The sequence below is a fragment of the Mesoplodon densirostris genome, chromosome 16, assembly GCF_025265405.1.
Source record: "Mesoplodon densirostris isolate mMesDen1 chromosome 16, mMesDen1 primary haplotype, whole genome shotgun sequence".
Classification (NCBI taxonomy): Eukaryota; Metazoa; Chordata; class Mammalia; order Artiodactyla; family Ziphiidae; genus Mesoplodon; species Mesoplodon densirostris.
In genome coordinates this window covers 50,806,137-50,828,108 of record NC_082676.1, presented here as the reverse complement: position 1 = coordinate 50,828,108, position 21,972 = coordinate 50,806,137, and the positions used below count along the sequence as shown (strand labels likewise).

General features: G+C 39.9%; 1 protein-coding gene across 1 annotated transcript in view; it reads right to left on the bottom strand.

Moving 5' to 3' along the window:
• DNAH3 (dynein axonemal heavy chain 3) overlaps positions 1-21,972 on the bottom strand; it is a 184,686-nt gene that overhangs the window by 77,275 nt on the left and 85,439 nt on the right. Inside the window, 10 exon segments of the mRNA XM_060079218.1 lie at positions 334-610; positions 8,301-8,542; positions 10,143-10,254; positions 13,089-13,223; positions 13,809-14,048; positions 15,831-15,926; positions 17,946-18,122; positions 19,114-19,227; positions 19,456-19,564; positions 20,823-21,021. Coding sequence (XP_059935201.1) covers positions 334-610; positions 8,301-8,542; positions 10,143-10,254; positions 13,089-13,223; positions 13,809-14,048; positions 15,831-15,926; positions 17,946-18,122; positions 19,114-19,227; positions 19,456-19,564; positions 20,823-21,021 — 1,701 coding nt within the window.

Sequence of the window (21,972 nt, the reverse complement as noted above, 5' to 3'; positions counted from 1 at the left end):
CTAGAAGGGCGTAAGAAAAAAAAGTGGCTATATTTCTCATGCTGTTCCCTGGGGCCTGTTAGAGTGATGAGATTATGGGTAATTAAAAAAAAAGTTATATCGACTTTTTCTAAACTAAAAATTAGTAGTTAAAATAACCCATAAGACCCTGACTTCAGGGTCACCCATCTCTACATACACGGGCCAGCTCTGAAGAAGTGAACCCTCTCAGGCAAGCTACAAAATCTTTCCTGACTTTTGTAAAGGCCTCACATGGGCCACACATTTTGGTTGGGTTTGGAATATATGCTCCAAACCACTATAGTAAGACAAAACAAACAGGTATTAAGTTACCTCTTTCTGGAAAGATGTTGTTTTTGGTGAGTTTGACGCTTTTGGGTCTTGGGTTGTTATTATCCATACCCATGATGAGGTTGCGGAAAAACAGATCAACTTTCTTTCTGCTGTCTGCGTTGATGGTGCCGGCCCCGGTCCACACCAAGGCAAAAAGGAACAGACCTTGCAGCCAGAGGAAGATCTGTTGGCTTGTCAGGCTTTCAAATAATTCACTTTCTTTCTCTTCTATTTCCCTGATTTCATCTAAAAGCAAGAAAAGGAATCTCAGGAAAAGCTGCATAGTGCAATAGATATGAATTGGGCAGTTTTGTCTGTGAGGGGCCTGGGAAGAGGATTGATACTGGTTGAGTGGCATCACCTGCCAGATCCTTTATCCACATACATTAAAAAAAATTTTTTTTAACTGTGGTAAGATATGCATAACATAAAAATTACCATCTTAACCATTTTAAAGTTCAGTGGTATTAAATACACTCATGTTGTTGTGCAACCATCACCACTATTCATATCCAGCACTATTTTCGTCTTGCAAAGCTGAAACTCTGTATTCATGAAACATTAATTCATTACCCTCTCCCCAACGGCCTGGCAAACAGCATTCTACTTTCTGTCTTTATAAATTTGACTAACCTAGATATGTCTTAGAGGTGACATCATATAGTCTTTTTCTGACTGGCTTATTTCTCTTAGCATAATGTCCTTAAGGTTCATCCATGTTGCAGCATGTATCAGAATTTCTTTCTTTTTTTTATTTTGGCCGCACCATGCGGCTTGTGGGATCTCTGTTCCTCAACCAGGGATTGAACCCAGGCCACGGCAGTGAAAGTGCCAAATACTAACCACTAGACCACTAGGGAACTCCCCAGAATTTCCTTCATTTTTTAAGGCTGAATAATATTTCACCATATGTATATACTAGATTTATTTATCCATTCATTTGTTGATGGACACTTGGGTTGCTTCCACCTTTGGCTACTGTGAATAATGCTGCTATGAACATGGGTGTACAAATATCTGTTTATGTCCCTACTTTCAATTCCTTTGTATATATACCAAAAGTAGAAGTGCTAAGTCATCTGGTAATTCTATTTTTAATTCTGAGGATCTGACAAACTATTTTCCATAGCAACTGTACTATTTTACATTTCCATCAACAGTGCACAAGGGTTCCAATTTCTCTACACCCTCATCAACACTTGTTCTTTTGGTTGTTGATGCTGTTGTTCTTGTTGTTTGGATAGTATCCATCTTAATAGGTATGAGGTGGTATCTCATTGTGGTTTTGATTTGCATTTTCCTAATAATTAGTGATGCTGAGCATCTTTTCATGTGGTTATTAACCATTTGTGTATCTTCTTTGGAGAAATGTCTATTTAAGTCCTTTGCCTATTATTTATCATATTATTTGTTTTTGTGTTGTTAAATTTTAGGAGTTCTCTATATATTCCGGGTATTCATCCTTTATCATATATATGATTTGTAAATATTTTCTCCCACTTGTGGGCTGCCTTTTTATTCTGTTGCTAGAGTCTTTTGATTTACAGAAGTTTTCAATTTTCATGCGATATATTTGTCTTTTTTCCTTTGTTGCCTGTGACTTTGGTGTCATATCCAAGGAATCATTGCCAAATAGCTTTCCATCTTATGTCTTCTAGAAAGTTTATAGGTTTAGTTCTTATGTTTAGGTCTTTCATCTGTTGTGAGTTAATCTTTGTAGATGGTATTAAGGGTCCAACTTCATTCTTTTGTAAGTGGATATCCAGGTTTCCTGACACCATTTGTTGAAAAGACTGTCCTTTCCCCATTGAAATGTCTTGGTATCCTTGTGGAAAATCATTTGACAATACATGTAAGGGTTTATATCTAGACTTTCTGTTCCATTCCATTGGTTTATACATCTGTCTGTATGAGTTCTGCACTGTTTTGATTATTTTAGCTTTGCATTAAGTTTTGAAATCAGAAAGTGTTCTTTGTTCTCTAACTTTCTGTTTCTTTTTCAAGATTGTTTTAGCTATTCAGGGTCTTTGAAATTCCATATGAATTTTAGGATGGATTTTTATATTTCTGCAAAAAATGTAATTGGGATTTTAATAGAAATTGCACTGAATCTGTAGATTATTTTGGGTACTATTGACATATTAACAATGTTTAGTCTTCCAATACATGAACTTGGAATGCCTTTCTATTAAAGTGTTCTATAATTTCTTTCAGCAATGTTTTGTAGTTTTCATTGTAGAAGTCTATCACCTTCTTGGTTAAGTTAATTCCTATGTATTTTATTCTTTGTTAGGCTATTGTAAGTGGCATTGCTTTCTTAATTTAGATTTCGGATTGTTCATTGTCAGTGTACAGAAATACACTGATTTTGTGTGTTGATTTTGTATCCTGCCACTTTGCTGAATTTGTTTATAACAGTTTTTGTGTGTGTGCATGAAATCTTTAGGATTTACTATGTATTAGATCATATAATCTGCAAACAGATAATTTTACTTCTTCCTTTCTAATGTGGATATATATATATATATATATATATATTTTTTTTTTTTTGCAGTACGCGGGCCTCTCATTGTTGTGGCCTCTCCCGTTGAGGAGCACAGGCTCCGGACGCGCAGGCTCAGCAGCCACGGCTCACGGGCCCAGCCGCTCTGCGGCATGTGGGATCTTCCCAGCCCGGGACACGAACCCATGTCTCCTACATCGGCAGGCAGACTCTCAACCACTGCGCCACCAGGGAAGCCGTGGATATATATATATATATATATTTTTTTTTTTTTTTTTTTTGCTGTACGCGGGCCTCTCACTGCTGTGGCCTCTCCCGTTGCGGAGCACAGGCTCCGGACACACAGGCTCCGCGGCCATGGCTCGCGGGCCCAGCCGCTCCGCGGCATGTGGGATCCTCCGGGATCGGGGCACGAACCCGTGTCCCCTGCATCGGCAGGCGGACTCTCAACCACTGCGCCACCAGGGAGGCCCGTGGATATATATTTTAATTTCTTTTTCTTGCCTAATTACTCTGGCTAGTACTTCCAATACTATGTTGAATAGAAGTGGTGAAAGCAAGCATCCTTTCCCTGTTCTTTATCTTAGCTGAAAAGCTTTAAGTCTTCCAACATTGAGTATAATGTTCACTGTGGGTTTTTCATATATGGCTTTTATTAGGTTGAGGTAGTATTCTTCTATTCTTACTTTGTTCAGTGTTGTTTATCATGATTTCATGAATATTGTCAAATGATTCTCTGCATTAATTGAGATAATGTGTTTTTCCCTTCGTTCTATTACATTGTATGACATGTATCACACATTGATCAATTTTCATACATTGAACCATCATTGCACTACAGAAATAAATCTTAGCTGGTCACAGTGTATAATCCTTTTAATATGCTGCTTAATTTGGTTTTCTGGTATTTTGGGGGGAATTTTTGCATTAATCTTCACAAGGGATATTGGTCTGTAATTTTCTTGTAGTGTCTTTGTCTGGCTTTGGTATCAGGGTAATGCTGGCCTCATAGAATGAGTGAGGAAGTGTTCTCTTTTAAACATTTTGGAAAAGTTTGAGAAGGATTGATATTAGTTCTCTAAATGTTGGTTGAATTCACCAGTGAAGCCATCAGATCCAGGTCTTTTCTTTGTTGGGAGCTTTTTGATAACTGACCAAAACTAGGCACTGGTCTATTCAGATTTCTTCATGATGCAGTCTTGGTAGGTTTTGTGTCTTGGTAGGCATTTGTCCATTTCATTTAAGTAATCCAATTTGTTGGCATAAAATTGTTCACAGTATTCTCTTATAATCCTTTTTATTTCTGTACAATGAGTAGTAATGTCCCCATTTCCATATCTGATTTTAGTAATTTGAGGATAAAGACATGCTGAAGGGACACAGGAACCAACCTGAAGGTGCTCCCAATGGCAAAAACCATTTGAACAGCAAAATAAATAATTATAGCATTGGATTATAATCCATAGAATAAAATAAATATCCATGAGTCCATACTTTGATCAATAAATAATTAAATAAGTAAGTAAGTATGGAAGAACAGTTTTTCTTTACAGAAGAATTCTAATTTGTAAAAGGAATATAAATATAAATAGAAAATTTACATTAGGAAATGCCACCATAATTACTGTTGTAGGCAAGATCTACCAATGAATGTTAAAACCAGTGCATGAAAGTTTGAGGAGAAATAGGATATCTGCATAGTTTCAAATTATCTTCCCCAATGTACTTATTGATAACAAAGGAAAAAATAGTAACATTAACAGTGGAGAAATATAACTATGAACAAAGTTAATTTTGACCAGAGCCTTCACCAGTAATAAGATAGATCAATATCATGTACCCACTGATGATGCACTGAGGATACATCATCACTTCTGTGGTATTCTCACTAAAAATGCAAATCTTGATTTTTGTTTAGCTTTTCAAAGAACCAGCTCTTAGTTTCATTGATCTTTTCTATTGGTTTTTTGTTTGTTTGTTTGTCTCTATTTCATTTCTTTCTGCTCTGATCTTTAAGATTTCTTTCCTTCTGCTAACTTTGTGTTTCGTTATTCTTTTCCTAGTTTCTTCAGGTATAAGCTTAGGTCGTTTATTTGAGATTTTTCTTTTCTTTTTTTTTTTTTTTTTTGCGGTATGCGGGCCTCTCACTGTTGTGGCCTCTCCCGTCATGGAGCACAGGCTCCGGACGCACAGGCTCAGCGGCCAGGGCTCACGGGCCCAGCCGCTCCGCAGCATGTGGGACCTTCCCAGACCGGGGCATGAACCGATGTCCCCTGCATCGGCAGGCGGACTCTCAACCACTGCGCCACCAGGGAAGCCCTGAGATTTTTCTTGTTGCTCAGGTTTGTATCACCGTAAACTTCCCTCTTATAATTGCTTTTGCTGTGTCCCACAGATTTTGGATTGTTGTTTGTTTTCATTTGTCTCCAGGTATTTTGTGATTTCCTCTTTGATTTATTCAGTTATCCATTGGTTGTTTAATAGCATATTGTTTAGCCTCTTTGTACTTTTTGCAGTTTTTTCTTTTACCTGATTTCTAGTCTCATAGCATTGTGGTTGGAAGAGATGCTTGATATGATTTCAATTTTCTTAAATTTACCAAGGTTTGTTTGTGGCCTAGCATGTTATCTATCCTGGAGAATGTTTTGTATGCACTTGAAAATAAATTGTATTCTGCTGCTTTTGGATGGAATGTTCTATACATGTCTATTGGGTCCATCTAGCCTAATGTCATTTAAGGCCAGTCATCTAAATCTTTAGCCAGATTCATCAAGAAAGAAAGAGAGAAAGCCCAAATCAATAAAGTCAAAAATGAAAAAGGAGAACTTATAATCAACACCACAGAAATACAAAGTAATTGTAGAGATTACTATGAACAACTATACACCAATAAAATGGACAACCTAGAAAAAAATGGACAAATTCTTAGAAAGGTACAAGACTGAACCACGAAGAAAAAGAAAATATGAACAGACCAATTACCAGTAATAAAATTGAATAAGTAATTTAAAAACTCCCAACAAATGAAAGTCTAGGACCAGAGGGCTTCACAGGTGAATTCTACCAAACATTCAGGGAAGAGTTAAAACCTACCTTCTCAAACTATTCTGAAAAATTGCAGAGGCAGGAACACTTTCTAACTCATTCTATGATGCCAGCATTACCCTGATACCAAAACCAGACAAAGATATCACAAAAAAAGAAAATTACAGGCCAATATCACTGATGAACATAGATGCAAAAACCCTCAACAAAATATTAGCAAACTGGGCCTCCCTGGTGGCGCAGTGGTTGAGAGTCTGCCTGCCGATGCAGGGGATATGGGTTCGTGCCCCGGTCTGGGAGGATCCCATATGCCGCGGAGCGGCTGGGCCCGTGAGCCATGGCCACTGGGCCTGCGCATCCGGAGCCTGTGCTCCGCAACGGGAGAGGCCACAACAGTGAGAGGCCCGCATACCGCAAAAAGAAAAAAAAAAATATATATATATATATATATATTAGCAAACTGAATTGAACAATACATTAAAAAGATCATACACCATGATTAAGTGGGATTTATCCCAGGGATGCAAAGATTTTTCAATATCACAAATCAATCAGTGTGATCACATTAACAAATTGAAGAATAAAAACCATATGATCATCTCAATAGATGCAAAAAAGCTTTTGATAAAATATATACAGTATCCATTTATGATTAAAAAAAATCTCCACAAAGTGGGTATAGAGGAAACATACCTCAACATAATAAAGGTCATATATGATAAGCCCACAGCAAATATCATACTCAATGGTGAAAAGCTGAAAGCATTTCCTATAAGATCAGGAACAAGACAAAGATGCCCACTCTCAGCACTTTTATTCAACATAGTATTGAAAGTCCTAGCCACAGCAATCAGACATGAAAAAGAAATAAAAGGAATCCAAATTGGAAAGGAGATGTAAAACTGTCAGTGCTTGCAGATGACATGATACTATATATAGAAAATCCTAAAGACATCACCAAAAAACTACTACAGTTCACCAATAAATTCAGTAAAATTGCAGGATTCAAAATTAATATGCAGAAGTTGGTTGCACTTCTATACACCGAAAACAAACTATTATAAAGAGAAATTAAGGAAAGAATCCCATTTAACATTGCATCAAAAAGAAGAAAATATCTAGGAATAAATCTAAATAAGGAAGTAAGAGACCTATATTCAGAAAACTATGAGACACTGATAAAAAACTGAAAACGACACAAACAGATGGAAAGATATACTGTGTTCATGGATTGGAAGAATTAATATTGTTAAAATGACCATGCTACCCAAGGTAATCTACAGATTCAATGCAATCCTTATCAAAATATCAAAGGCATTTTTCACAGAACTAGAACAAATAATTCTAAAAGCTGTATGTAAACACATAAGACCCCCTAATAGCCAAAGCAATCTTAAGAAAGAAGAACAGAGCTGGAGGCATCATACTCCCAGACTTCAGACTATACTACAAAGCTACAGTAATCAAGACAGTATGGTGCTGGTACAAAAACAGAAATATAGATCATTGAACAGAATAGGGAGCCCAGAAATAAACCCATACACTTATGGTCAATTAATCTATGACAAAGGAGGCAAGAATATATAATGGAGAAAAGACAGTCTCTTCAGTAAGTGGTGCTGGGACAATAGGACGGCTATATGTAAAAGAATAAAATCAGAACATTTTCTCACATCATACACAAAAAATAAACTCAAAATGGATTAAAGACCTAAATGTAAGACCATAAACCATAAAACTCCTAGAAGAAAACATAGGCAGAACACTCTGACATAAATCGTAGCAATATTTTTTTGATTTGTCTCCTAAGGCAAAGGAAACAAAATCAAAACTAAACAAGTGGGACCTGATTAAACTTTTTTTTTATTAGTTTCTGCTTTATAACAAAGTGAATCAGTCATACATAGACATCTGTTCCCACATCCCTTCCCTCTTGCGTCTCTCTCCCTCCCACCCTCCCTATCCCACCCCTCCAGGCGGTCACAAAGCACCGAGCTGATCTCCCTCTGCTATGTGGCTGCTTCCCACTAGCTATCTATTTTACATTTGGACATATGGACATATATACACTACCACTCTCTCACTTTGTCCCAGCTTACCCTTCCCCCTCCCCATATCCTCAAGTCCATGCTCTAGTAGGTCTGCATCTTTATTCCCATCTTGCCCCTAGGTTCTTCTTGACCTTTTTTTTTTTTTAGATTCCATATATATGTGTTAGCATACGGTATTTGTTTTTCTCTTTCAGACTTACTTCACTCTGTATGACAGACTCTAGGTCCATCCACCTCACTACAAATAACTCAATTTCATTTCTTTTTATGGCTGAGTAATATTCCATTGTTATATAGTTTTGATCAATGACTAACTTCAGCAAAAGAGTTTATTGCACATCCATGTAAAAGTGATATCAGACAGGTACCTTTTTATTGTCATCCAGAACAGTGTTCATATTTTCAATCCAAACAGCATCCACTGGCCCATCAAATATAATCCACTTGCGGTCATCAGACGAAGTAGATGCTTGCTCCCGAAAAGCATTGGCAAGGACACCATCTGTCCACTCATGGCTCACTTGGTCAAAGCACCCATACAGCTGCCCCATGGTGATAGCCTTGGGGTTAATGATCTTATACTCCACAGCAAATTCCTCCATCTGGTTGGCTGGGCAAGAAGGTCCAACACAAGTTACAAAAGTTCTGGTGACACCAGAACATTAGGACAAGAAATAATGCCATCTAAAAGACCAAACAACTTCTATCAATATGCCATCCAAGGATAGTCCTTAAAATTTGTACTCAGTCTGTATAAAAATTGGGATAACTGGATAGGCAAAGCCTTAAGTTGTTAGGTTATTACAGCTATTAGTTTCTCACCATATTGTTTTCTGAGGCTCATTTTAAACAAGTCAAATGTGCCAGTCAGATCTAAAGAAGTCTGCCTGGGCCTAAAAGAACTCAGGCAGTAAAGGAGAGAGATGCCATATAATCAGGTCTCTTTATGTACCTGGCTACCCTAGAACCTTGGCTTTGACTTGAGATGAGGAAACAGCTGACAGGTAAAAGATTTTGGAAAATGATGGTTACTTTCCTTTTGTCTATCTGAAGGGCTAGCTTAGCCCTGAAACCTCTTCTTTAGCTGCCCAATAAGTATCCCCTGAGAAATGGAGCACCAGGACCCAACCAGAATACACAGGCTGATGGATGGCACACTGTATGTATTTAATAACAGAAAATAACCACACTTTTACATGATCCTTCAAAGTAAGGAAAAACTGGAGTGCCTGAGCCATGAACTAAATAAAGAATAATTTCTGCAGAATTCTAAGGCAAAGACAATGGAGTAACCTCCTTTCTCTTCATTTAGTTTCCTAAATTATATTCAATGCCAAAATTATTACTTAAGTTTGAAATGCCCAAGTTATTAAATAACAAGTTATTAAGGCCAAGTTAGTGCCCCAAACACTCAAAAATTCCACAGTAACTCAATCAGCAGTAACTCAATGTTATTAGAAAGAAATATTAAAATGAAGCATAGTGGAAGGGATCCTGTAAACACAGCACAGCAAGGCACTGCTTTTCAAAACCACAGCCTTGTGTTTTATAAAAGAAAAAAACTTCAAAACTGTCTCTCTGGCAATAAACATGGCTTTTATTTGTGAGCTAGGTTATTTACCTGCATAATCTCATTTAATTATCACAACAATCCCATTTTACAGCTGGGAAAACAGAGGCAAAGAGAGGTTTAGTCATTTGTTCAAGGTCTGAGTTTCATTCAAAAGTCTGAGGTCTTATCTTTTACATTAAATTGAAGGAAGGAAAGAAGGAAAGGAGGGAGGGAAGGAGGGAGGCAGGGTGGATGGGAGGGCGGGAGAATGGGAGGGAGAAAAAAGGAAAGGAGAGGGAAAGAAGGGATGGAAGGAAAAAAAAGAAAAAGAAAAGAAACCATGCAATGATCTGCTTTTAGAACAGTTTTGTTTAGGCAAGTGGCAGGAGTTTCCCTCTCATTGGGAAACCTTTGGAGAAGCCACTGTTCAGCATTTGAGAAAATTCCTCCAGCTTTAGTGATGCACATAAAATCCCCCGTTAGAAGCTCTCCCCCTCTTTATTCTCTGCCTGCAGACCTCTGTGTGCCATGTTCTACTCCTGGCTCTAATGTCACAAATCAGGGATGGTAAAGTTAACAGCCTGGCATCATCTCTATGGAGCCAGTCAACTGAGTGGGGACTCCTGTCCTCCCTGGAAGCCAGGGATATGAGTTTTACCTTCGTGTAAATCACCCAGAGCTGCAGCCAACACTGTATAAGCACAGGTCTTGCCACCCATGGGGTCTCCAACAATCATATAGCCATGTCCTACCAGAATCATCTCGTAGATCTGGGAGGAGACATATATAAGAAGTTAATCATTGCAAACCTCCCAGAACTGCAATTAGTCAGATGTCTACAAGGAACAAGGACTGCAGTCCTTTATTTGTCATCTATTGTTTAAATATTTTTTGGATGAATAACTATATGTGTGCATCTCAGATTATTTAAGGGATGGGAAATACTATTTGCTCTGCACCTATCTATGTGCTAAGCAGCAGTGACTTACCTAAGTTATTTCATTTAATCCACTCAGGTATCATTAACTACTTTTAAACGGTGGGAACACTGAGCCCAAGAGAGGCTAACTAACTTGCCCAAGCTCATCAGTGGTGGAACCAGGATTTGACCACAGGGCTCTCTGACTTCAATGCCACTAATCTTTTCATTGCACCATTTCTACTTGCTTTTAAAGAGGAAAAGGAAACATTTTAGCCAAATGCATTTCTATTGGAAATTTCCTTTCTCAAGGCCTAAATGCTATTCAGACTTGATTGGAACTCTCAATAGATTAAAATGTATTTTCTGAGCCAGGGGCAATGCTATAAAATATAAATGAACTTCCATGTAATTTTAGCCCCTACCCTTGAGAATCAACAGCTAAGTGGAAGCTCATTTTTTGAATTTTCTAATTGTTTTGTCTGTGACAAGTAGTCCATGACAGTTGAAATGCAAATGTTTTGGTCATTTATATTAATGTGAAATGTTTTCTCTCTCCTTTTAAACTGTGAGTCTCTCAGCAAAAGGGAATATATGAAGCTTTTTATTTTAAGGATTGTTTGCATTATTTTTCACCTTGGAAGTGAGTTATACAGAAGGTGTAAATTAGGACAATGGGGGTGGTACAGGTACTGACAAAAGTGAGTCAGCAAATATTTGTTAAACACCTATTATGTGCCAGATACTGTTCTAAGTTCTACAGAGAGGACAAAACAACAAAATCCCCAACCATCAAGTAAGGTTTATATTCAAGTAGACTGCAAAGACATCTCAGATTTAATAAAGATAAATGGAGTTGACCGTGCATTAGAAAAAAGAGAGAAAAGCACTTATGATTCAATAGCCTCTCACCTTCCCCCTCACATAACTTTAAATGGATTATCAAGGTATCAATATATGAAAGGGAAGGTAGCTCCATATATTTTGCTTTTGAAAATTGGTACTAAACTATATAAAAGTTCATCTGTAGGTCTGGAAATTACTTTGGAATACATAAAAAAGTAAGATAAGTTGATGGATGGATGGATGGATAGGTAAGTGATAAAGCAAGTATTATAAAATGTTAATTATAAAATCTAGGTGGTGGGTACATGGGTATTCTCAGTAAAATTCTTTCAATTTTTCTGCATGTTTAAATTTTTTATTATAAAATATTGGAAATAAAAGCTCATGCCTAGTTTTAAAAAGTCCATCTATAAAATCCCAACGAATAGATTGGGATTCAATATTGAGTTAAATGAATTGTGTCAAGACTAGCACATTTGATGAATAGTAGGGAAAAAATTTTTATTCCTAAAAATTTTTATTCTGATCTCAGAATCTGGAGACCTGGGTCCTACCTTGACGTTTAATTCTAAATAACAATATGATTTTGGGAAATGATGATATTTCTGATGTTTTTGGAGATGGTGAGGTTGATTTTGATATAGTAATCAGGCACTATATCTAGCACTTTATGTACTTCTTGTCTCAAAATTACTCTGTGGGGAAGGTTTTACTCCCTCCATTTTACAGATGAAGAAACTAGGGCTCAGAATGGTGAACTAACTTGCCTAAAATCTCACAGCAAAAAACTGATGGGGGTGAGATTTGAAACTAGGTTTATATGAATCCAAATCTGTTCCCTCTCTGGATGCCAGTGTTCTTAAGGATCCAGGAGCAGATGGCATTTAAGGTCCCTTGTAGTTCTGTCCTGTGATTCTGTAGAAGAAGTGCATTTGGGGCTTATTTTATTCAACTTATGACTTTAAGTCAGTTTTACATAGAAAGTGATCCTAGGGAAGGATCCCTGAAATTAGGGTGAAGTTTCACTAAGGTTCTCCAGGGTCAAGACTGTAGAAACATTTCTTTCACCTATTCATAACAGCACCCTGATTTTCCCTGAGGAACCACCACTTCATGGTTCAGTCCACATGACTTGGGTGGTTCTGACTCCACCTCCACTTCTGTCAGAGGTGGGGTGGTTATGGTCTACTTCTTGTCTCTGTAATGGGTTCAGGGATGGTCATGTGACTTTATGAGCACCATTCAAAGCTAATCCTGAGACTTTTGCTGAGGACACTCCAAGAATGATGCTCTTTTTCCTTCTGGGCTTGAACATGGGACAATCTAAGTGTGAGGCTACTGGGGGCCCAACTGAAAATGAATTTTTCATGCAGAGAGAGGCAGAATCCAGAAATGAGGACAGGCAGATTCCTGATGACATTATCTAAAAACCTGTATCTCACTATGCCTGAAACCAACATATTTCTATACTTTCCAAGTTAGGTTAATGAGTAAATTCCCTTTTGTTGACTAAGACAGTTTGAATTGGATTTCTGTCACTGGGAACCAAAAAAGTTGGTTTTTGACTAATTCAAAGCCCAATGCCCTGAAAGGTCTGTTTCATTCCCAAATGATGAAAAAGAAACCCCAGCGAAGATGGTCATAGGAAAAATATTGGATTTTAAAAGTCAACTCCTGGAAATGAAAACTGAAGGCACAACAGGTTGTTGAGTGTCTTCATCTTTAATCAGGCATCTCCAATTGCTGTCAGTTCAGTTCCAATCTACCATAGTTCTTTCTAATTCCTGACCTCAGCAAACAGTAAACAGGTACATTCCCACATGGGTACAAGGAATCAACCTGGATAATTTTTCCAATAAACCAAGGTACTGGCTGGAGTTTCATCTTTTTGATGTTCTCATTCAGCACTTCCATAAAAACTTCATAGTCTGGCTTTGGAAGAACAATTCCAGGAAACAAATCTGATATAATTCCCTGTTAACAAAAATTCAAGATGTGAAAAAGATGAATTATCAGATACATAGCCTCAACATTTTTCTAAAATGAGATCTACAGGTAGCAGGAATCCTTGGAAAATTCCAAACCTCATTTTTCCTGTACCAAAACTTATCTACAATTACAAATTCCAACAATATCTGTTAAACATGATTTTCCTTCCCCAAAATTTTAAAAGTCAGCAAATATTTAATAAGTCTGTGCTGTCTTTCAGTCATTTACTAGCAATGAACAAGACAGTCAAGATTTCTGTCTTCAAGAGCTTACAGCCTAGTAAGGAAGATAGGCATTAAAATAATTCCCCAAAAAAACTAATTACATTTGATATAAACAATTACTCACACTCAACAGCAAATATCCTAGCCGTGAAACTATTTATTAAAATCAGGAATTAGGGATATTGCTATTACCATTATTTTTAACATTTGGGGGAGGGTATCTGGCAATAGGTATGCTGGCTAGAGAATGGAGGGGGTGTCAGGAGATGGAAGAGGTGCCGAAAAAATTTTTCATCTTTGAATGTTGAGTCTCAGTGCTTAGCCAAGGTCCCAAACCACTACACACCTGAAATAGAGGGACATCTTGAGCCAAGAACTTGGCCAGGTTGACATCAAGCAAGGCCCGGAGCAGCAGGACACTCTCATTCTCCTCTGGATACTTCAGCTTCAGGTTGCCAGCGGTAGTGAGCACAGACTTGACAGCACGCATGCCATAGCCATAGTGATGCTGGGAGGAAAGTTGCTCTGAACACAGGCGGTAGGTTGCAACAATCTTCTGGGCAAGACTGGGAGGGCAAAGACATGTCTGCAGACCCTCTAGAGAGGACCATGTCCTGCTCAGCAGACATTCCCAACATGCTTGTGCCCTGTCCCTTCAGAAGCCAGGCCTGCCCACGAACTTGATGGTGAAACCCTATCATTTGAAGGCCTCTTCACAGAGTTACCATAATGAGCTAAGGAAGCTCTGTAACTTTCTTTCAAAGGCAGGATGAAGAACAGCAAGCACATACATATGTATAACATATACTGTACAAGAAGTTATATGTGTTTATACTTTTATCTGTATATATGAATGTATGTGTACACCACACACACACACACACACACACACAAACACACACTTGGGAAGATTACATCAAACGATTAACAATGTTAATGCCTAAAGAGTAGGACAAAGGGTCACAAAGGGGACACTCATTTTTGCATTTCTGTAACATTACAATTTTTTTCAATATCCATGTTTTACTTTTTTAATTTAAGAAAACCAATTCAAAATTTAATATACTCAGCACACAATACATGTATGCTCATGTGCACTGCCATATCTTATTTTTCCTGGGCACACAGGGGGGACCACATTTCCTAGCCTCCCACAGTTACGGGTGGCCACATCACTGAGTCCTAGCCAGTGGCATATGAATGAAAGGGAAGTATGCCACTTTGAGGGCTGGTCCATAAAAACCTCCTCCATAAGATCCTCTATGCTCATGTGTTGTAGCTGTGAGATATAAGTAACCTGGGTCCCTGGGGAAGAACTCCTCTGATCACAAACACCCATTTTAGGTTTCTAGGGAGTGAAAAATAAACTTTTGCTATGCTAACCCATTGGCATTTGGAGGGCAGGTTTACCCTAACTAATGTACTTATGCACATTCCCCTTGCAGGGCTCCTCTCTAACAAGACTGATTTACTTCAAAAGCAAAGACTGTGTTGCTCATCAGCACCTAGCACAGGGCTGGGCATAAGGTAGGTGGTTTGCCAATTGAATAAATAAATGAATTGAACAGGCAAATCAATGTAACCCAAGTCTCCTATAGAAAAAATAAACCTCTTACAACTGAGGCAGCCTCTTAGCCTTGGAAGGATGGCACATTCTGTTGAGAACATCTGCAGCCCCTTGCATCAACAGCAAGGACCTCCAGGCCACAAAGACACTGTGGGCCTTGTGGAGATAACTGCAGTAACAAAAAATCAATTGATTATGGGCAAGACATGTAAAAAGACAAATGTAAAATTTGAAATAGATCAATAAAAGGCATTTTACAATAAATATTCACAACTCTGGGTGCATATGATAAAGACACTGATGCTTGTGTATATCTCCATCTTAGAAAACTGGGTAATACTTGAATGAGAGATAACCAAGTTGATTTGAGTAAATAAATATTATATTGATAACAATGTTAATTCTAAATTATATTAATTTTTCCTCTTCAATCTTGGAATAACTTCATGTTTTTCAGTCTCGCCTTAAGTCATTTAGGAGTGTGTGTGTGTGTGTTTGTGTGTGTGTGTGTGTGTGTGTATGTTAGAGTGAAGGGTAGAGAAGAGATGAGCGATTCTTCCTTAGAAGAAATCAGGTGTATACAAATCGAGTGGAGGCCCTTTCTTGGTAATCGGAGCCATTTCCTAGTCAGGGATGGGGTCAGGACCAAGACCAGGGCTATGTGCTTTCAGATCAACTTGTGAGTAAAAGCAGTTTCTCAAGTTTCTCTCTTTTTTTTCCAATGGACAATTTACCTTGAATCCACCCCACAAAAAGCCACTGTCACTCTTTCTTTAGAACCCACTAGAAAGCCAATATAACATATCTTCTGGAGTCTAGAAACCCCATAGAGTAGAGGGAGATTTCTCCAATGAGGGCATAATCTGGCACCATCATGGCCACTGTCCGCAACAAGGCCTGGAAAAGAAACAGCCTTCTAAAAATAAGATTTCATGTAAAGAACCTGAACACATAAGGTGAAAATGGGGGAAGGTACAACTACAGAGGCAAAGAGAAGTAACCTGATCATTCAGACCACCCAGTGACAATCAAGGAAAGGAGGCCTGGAGGACAAATCAGTGAAGAAGGACTGTCTTTACTGGACAGATCCACTGCTCCATGAACCTCCCCATTAGCCTTGTCCAGGTACATGTGTCACATTGGGTCCCTCAGTGGTTGTGTGGAAGGCCTTAGGTGCTGGTATCCTAGCAACACCTCATCCTCCTATGCCAAATGAGCATCATTCAACTATTGGAGCTTTCTGGTGTTCAATGTAGACAGTAGAAGTCATTCAGGGATGCAGGATAATTATGTATCAGAAGAATCCTGAAGTCAGACAAATCTTGATTTGAGTCCTTGTTCTGCTAGCTACTAACTGTGGGTAAGTTATGTAACCCCTCTAGACCTCAGGTCTTTCATCTCAAAATGTACTAACAACTGTGTCCTCTTCATAGTTTTCATGAGAACAAATGATATTATGTAAGTGAAGTGCTTAAAAAGGTGTGTGGCACATAGTGAGGGCTCAATAAACATCAGCTATTGTTTCTAACATCTTAGATCTTAGAGGAGAAGTGACTTGCCCAAGTCATTCCATTAGAGGTAGAGCCAGGACTAGAATCCAGGCTTCCTGACACCAACCCTGGGTACCTTCTACTGTGCCACACTGTCTCATGAAAGTTGTTTGTGCAGATCTAACATGGTTGTTGGCTGGGAGGGGTGCAGGGGGGAGTTACATCAACTGGGCACTCTAAAATGAGAAATGTGGGTCCAGATTCTACTTTGGTGTCCCCTGGCCTATGCTGACCTAGAAAGGAAGAGTCACCCTTAGGGATCCCTTTGACTTCTTTTCCATTCCCACAGAGGAGGAGGAGTGGCTTGTCTGAATTAGATTCCAGGGAACTAATCAGAATGTGCTTCTAGCAGATGGAGCATCATGTACTAAAGTCAGTGAATGTGGGTTTTGTCCAGGTCTCTCTTACATCTTTCACGCAAGGGAATGGAGCAATACCTTGAAAGGAAATCCATAAAGAAGCAGGCCTAGAATTTTCCCTCTGGTTGCTCTTTTCATGCAGTTGGGGTGCTAGGTGCTCTTCCCAAGGTGGAGACCCATTCATCTTGCACTTTGTGTTTTTTCCTTCCATGAGAGCAGCATGCTAAGGTCATCTAGTGCCTGTTCCCTTAAGATGGCCTGGTTGGAATTCTCTCTCTCCCCCTTCAGAGGCACTTTCCTTCTCCCACTAGCAGCAGGGCCAATGCTTATTGCCTCAGCTGTAGCTCAGGCCAGCTCAGCAGTAGGTACCAGGGACATACAAGCTCTCTTGTTATCTCTCTAGCTGGTTGGAACAGCCTGCTTTGGTGTGGACACCACTTAGGCTTAACCAGCTTAGCTCCATGTGCTCTAGTCTTGGTCTACCAGCATTCTCTGTGTTGAACTTTGATGCTCTCTTATAAGCAGATCTGTTTTATTTGGCCTACAGTGATTTATTTATTTATTTTTGCATTGAGTCAGGATCTAAAAATAAGATTCATGTAAAAATCCAAATTTCTGGCTTCTCCTGGAAAATGAGAAGATCTGACAATTCCTGCTTGGCAACAGTAGGCTGGGGCTAAGTAGGGGCTGCTGCCTCTAGATGGGGCATTTGTCAGAGTCCCTACCAGGCCCAGCTGGCTTTTCTCATTTATATTAACTGTCTGACCCCTGTAGACAACAGAAATAGTGATACTTATTCCAGTGTTCACTGTTTCCTCTTTGCCATTGGTTATTATGTGTATATTTCCTCCCATCTCATGAGACCTAGTTGGGGAGATGGTTTACTCCTCACAGCTGAAAAATGTCAACTGGTCCTACTATTTTTGGCTTCTCTGTGAGACCCTCGGATACTTCCAAAGGTTTCTATACCATAAAGTACACCCAGTAGCTACACACTCAGTATTTACCTTGAGGTTATCTGGCAGCTCAGCCCTGCCAGCATACCCAGGGTTCATGGTGATGAAGACAGCACAGGTTGGGTTCAGAGAGAGCTCAGTGCCTTCAAAGATGAACATCTTTAGCTTCCAGATAATGGCTTGTTGAATGCTGAGAATCTGCTGAGCTACCACAGACAGCACTTCTACCTGGAGTGAGAATGGCTGGTTGATTTGAGCTCCTGCTTCTGACAGCCACCAACCCCACTATGCCAAAGTACCCTTCACTTAGCAAAGAAAGAACCCCATCACCTGAGAATAAGACCTTCACATTCAAAATTAGGAGCATGATTTAGGGTTTTGGTAAAGGAAAAGAAAAATGGTGTGTATATGCATGCATACATGTGCATACGTGTGTGTGTGTAAGTAGTTTCCATAGTATCTTATCTTTGTTTTACCTTGGTTCCAGCACCTAGCATAATGCTTCACCCACAGTATGTGTTTATTGGTTCAAGATGCATGTTTACATTTCCTAATCTCAATTCCCTACCCAAATAGAATTAACCACCCCCTCTTTTGTGATGACTCCTCTGTACCACTGCTATAGACTTCTCTCATATTCTATTTGTATTGTTTAATTTTTATTTCCCTTTGCTAGACTGTAACAGTCTAGAGGGCAAAACCATTTTTTGCTCATCTTTGTATCATGAACACATGCAGAGTATCTGACATAGAGCAGCTGCTCAATAAATTTTTATTTATTATTATTTTTTTTTGTGGTACGCGGGCCTCTCAGTGTTGTGGCCTCTCCCGTTGCGGAGCACAGGCTCCAGACGTGCAGGCTCAGCGGCCATGGCTCACGGGCCAGCCGCTCCGCGGCATGTGGGATCTTCCTGGACCGGGGCACGAACCCATGGCCCCTTCATCGGCAGGCGGACTCTCAACCACTGTGCCACCAGGGAAGCCCTGCTCAATAAATTTTTGAATGAGCGAGTAAGGGAATCAATTTGGTGAGAATGTTTATGTGTATAAAATATGCATTTTGTCTCCTTGGGGCTGTTTTTGTTTGGTTCATTGAGTACTTACTCTGTGCAATGGGCCTTAGAGGAGACATAAGTCCCTGTCACTGAGGAACTGAGAGCCCAGAAAAAAGTCCCTGCATGTCCAAACCCTCCATTCAGTAGCCCAGTAGCAGAGTTACCTCAATCCTGTTGAACTCATCAAAGCAGGCCCATGCTCCAGCCTGGGCCAGCCCTTTGAAGAACTTCCCCATGGCTTTGTAATCTAGACCATCTGAGCAGTTGAAGACCACACACTAGAGAGAGGGAGGATGTGGGCACCATTCAGGATGGGTTTCCTCCCATCTGAATCACCCTGCACCATGAAACAGAGGTGGGGCTCCCCTCTTCCTGTTCCACTGAAGGAGGTGGAGCCCCACTCTGCCTGTTACTCTGAGCCATCTTGAACTTCATGCCAATTCCCCTGGACAGGGGTCCAGAGAGGGATGGGAAAAAGAGTGTGCGGATGGACAGCATTTCCCTACCTGCTTGGCCAAAGCTCTGGCTAGATCTTTGGTGGTTTCTGTCTTGCCTGTCCCAGCTGGACCCTCTGGGGCTCCCCCAAGGTTCAGCTTCAAAGCCCCCATCAGTGTCCTAAGGAAAAGAGAATAAGAACTCAGTGCCAAGTCCTAAGGCACAGGAAAGAAACTTGCTTTTGGTTTATTTTGTTTTGACTCAGACAAGTAATTAAATATTTTTCCCTGATTATATGAGCAATACATCATCATTGTAAAAAGTTCTATTTTACTCAGTGTTGTAACCTCGGCACCTGGTACATGGGTGACACCTATAAGCATTTGTTTGAATGAATGATTGAATGGATAAATGAATATATACTTACTAAATGAATCAAATAAAAGTAAAAAATCCTCATAAACTCCACATTCCAAAGATCACCAATGCCAATGGAATGATGAAAAATAAATATATTTCTCCCACTAGGTTATGAACTCTTGAGTTCAGGACCCATATTTGATTCAGTTCCATATGGTAGGCACAAGATAAATGCTAGAAATGAATGATGTGTTAACTGTGGTTCCACAGCCCCTTGTATGAGCCTCTATAATTTCAGTTAACACACTTTCTTGTTATCACCTGAGGGGGTGTCTCTCCTCCACCCCATTAGGTTGAGGGTTCCTGGAGGTCATACATCATGCACAGGAAAGTTCAAGAAATGGTTGTTGAATAATGAGTGGAATAGATAAATGAATGAAGAACAGAAATCATAGAACATAGAAAACAAGTGACTGAGGACTCTGAAATTTAAAAAATACTCAAGTACTATTTTTATAATTAAAAAAATTCCACTCTAAGGAATGTATAAAATCAAAGCAAAATCTAAACATCACAAAATTGACAAGTTCACAAAGTCCAGATTTCTAAAGTTATAAATTCCAAGCGAAGTGGCAAGCACTTTGCTGAGCACAGAATGGCCATACCTCTTCATCAGACTGGGTGGCAGAGCCCAGAGACTCCTTGCCTGGGTCCTTTACCTGGCCCCTTTTCTATCTCTGGCCATGGGATCTCCAGGCACCATCTTGATTCCTGCCACTGGAGACCTTTCTATTTAAGCACTGTGCCATTTTCAAGGAGAGGCATCAACGTGCTAATTGTTGGTTTGAACACATTAATTTGCATTAGGACTCCTACTGGGTTCTCATTTCTGGCCTAAGGCCCAGTTTCCATGCCCATCTGTGGGACCATGGTGACGAAGGGGAAAATTCTAAAATCTGAGAAACTAAAATATAGACGGTAAAGGTAACAAAATCAAGATGCTCTAACCTTCTTCCCCAGGTTTTCCTTTTGGAATTCTCTATTCACCCTTCAGGTCTGGGGGAGCCCCAGAGTTTACCTGTAGCAGCGGTCAGTGAGGGGTGTAATCACCAGCCGGGGGGAGTTTCCCAGGTACTCATAGCCGTATAAGGCTTCTGTAGTGACCATCTGCACCTGTACATCCTTGGCATCCCAGTAGTAGCGCAGTTGGGAGATCCACTGGAAATCATTCAGATCACAGACACTGTCTTCAGATAACTTGGCGACCACATCACGAGCTGTGGGGACACAGACATGGAAACACACACTTGCGGAGCCATCAGCATCCTCCCGTCTTCATGGATTCCTCAGAAGGGTCTGACTGAGGCCACCCCTCACTATCTCGACAATTTTAGGCTCAACTATCCTCCTCGCCCATCCCCAAACTTCAAGCAACATCTGTACTTATGTATTATATAAATTTATAGTATTAGCTACTGTTACCATTCCCAAACTCTTGGGAGGCTGAACCAGAGGGGTTCGCAATATGTAGTTGCCCCAAATGCTATCTTATCCCCAGTGTGACCCTTTTGGCCCTGTTCCAGGCCTCTAGATATCCTAGGAGAACACGATCTGCCTTGCCTGATACAGTTAGCAAGGGCAGGGGTCCCATGAATCCTTGTTAGATGTATTCTTTCCATGAAGGGGGGTGTCTGAGAAACTAACTAGGAGATACATTTCTAGGTTTTCTCCTTTCTGTCATGGGATTGTGAGCCTAATTTAATTTTCTCACAGTGATGGGAGCCCTGAAGTTGATGAGTAGACATAAGTTTATGAGAACCATTCATTATTATTATTATTTTTTAGTGAAGATGTTGGGGGTAGGAGTTTATTAATTAATTTATTTATTTTTGCTGTGTTGCATCTTCGTTTCTGTGCGAGGGCTTTCTCTAGTTGCGGCAAGCGGGGGCCACTCTTCATCGCGGTGCGCGGGCCTCTCGCTATGGCGGCCTCTCTTGTTGCGGAGCACAGGCTCCAGACACGCAGGCTCAGTAGTTGTGGCTCACAGGCCTAGTTGCTCCGCGGCATGTGGGATCCTCCCAGACCAGGGCTCGAACCCGTGCCCCCTGCCTTAGCAGGCAGATTCTCAACCACTGTGCCACCAGGGAAGCCCCTCGTTATTTTTTAGGTAACTCACAGGGCAAGTGCTATTGTGATCTTAGAACTAGTAGAGCAGCTTGAAATCAGGA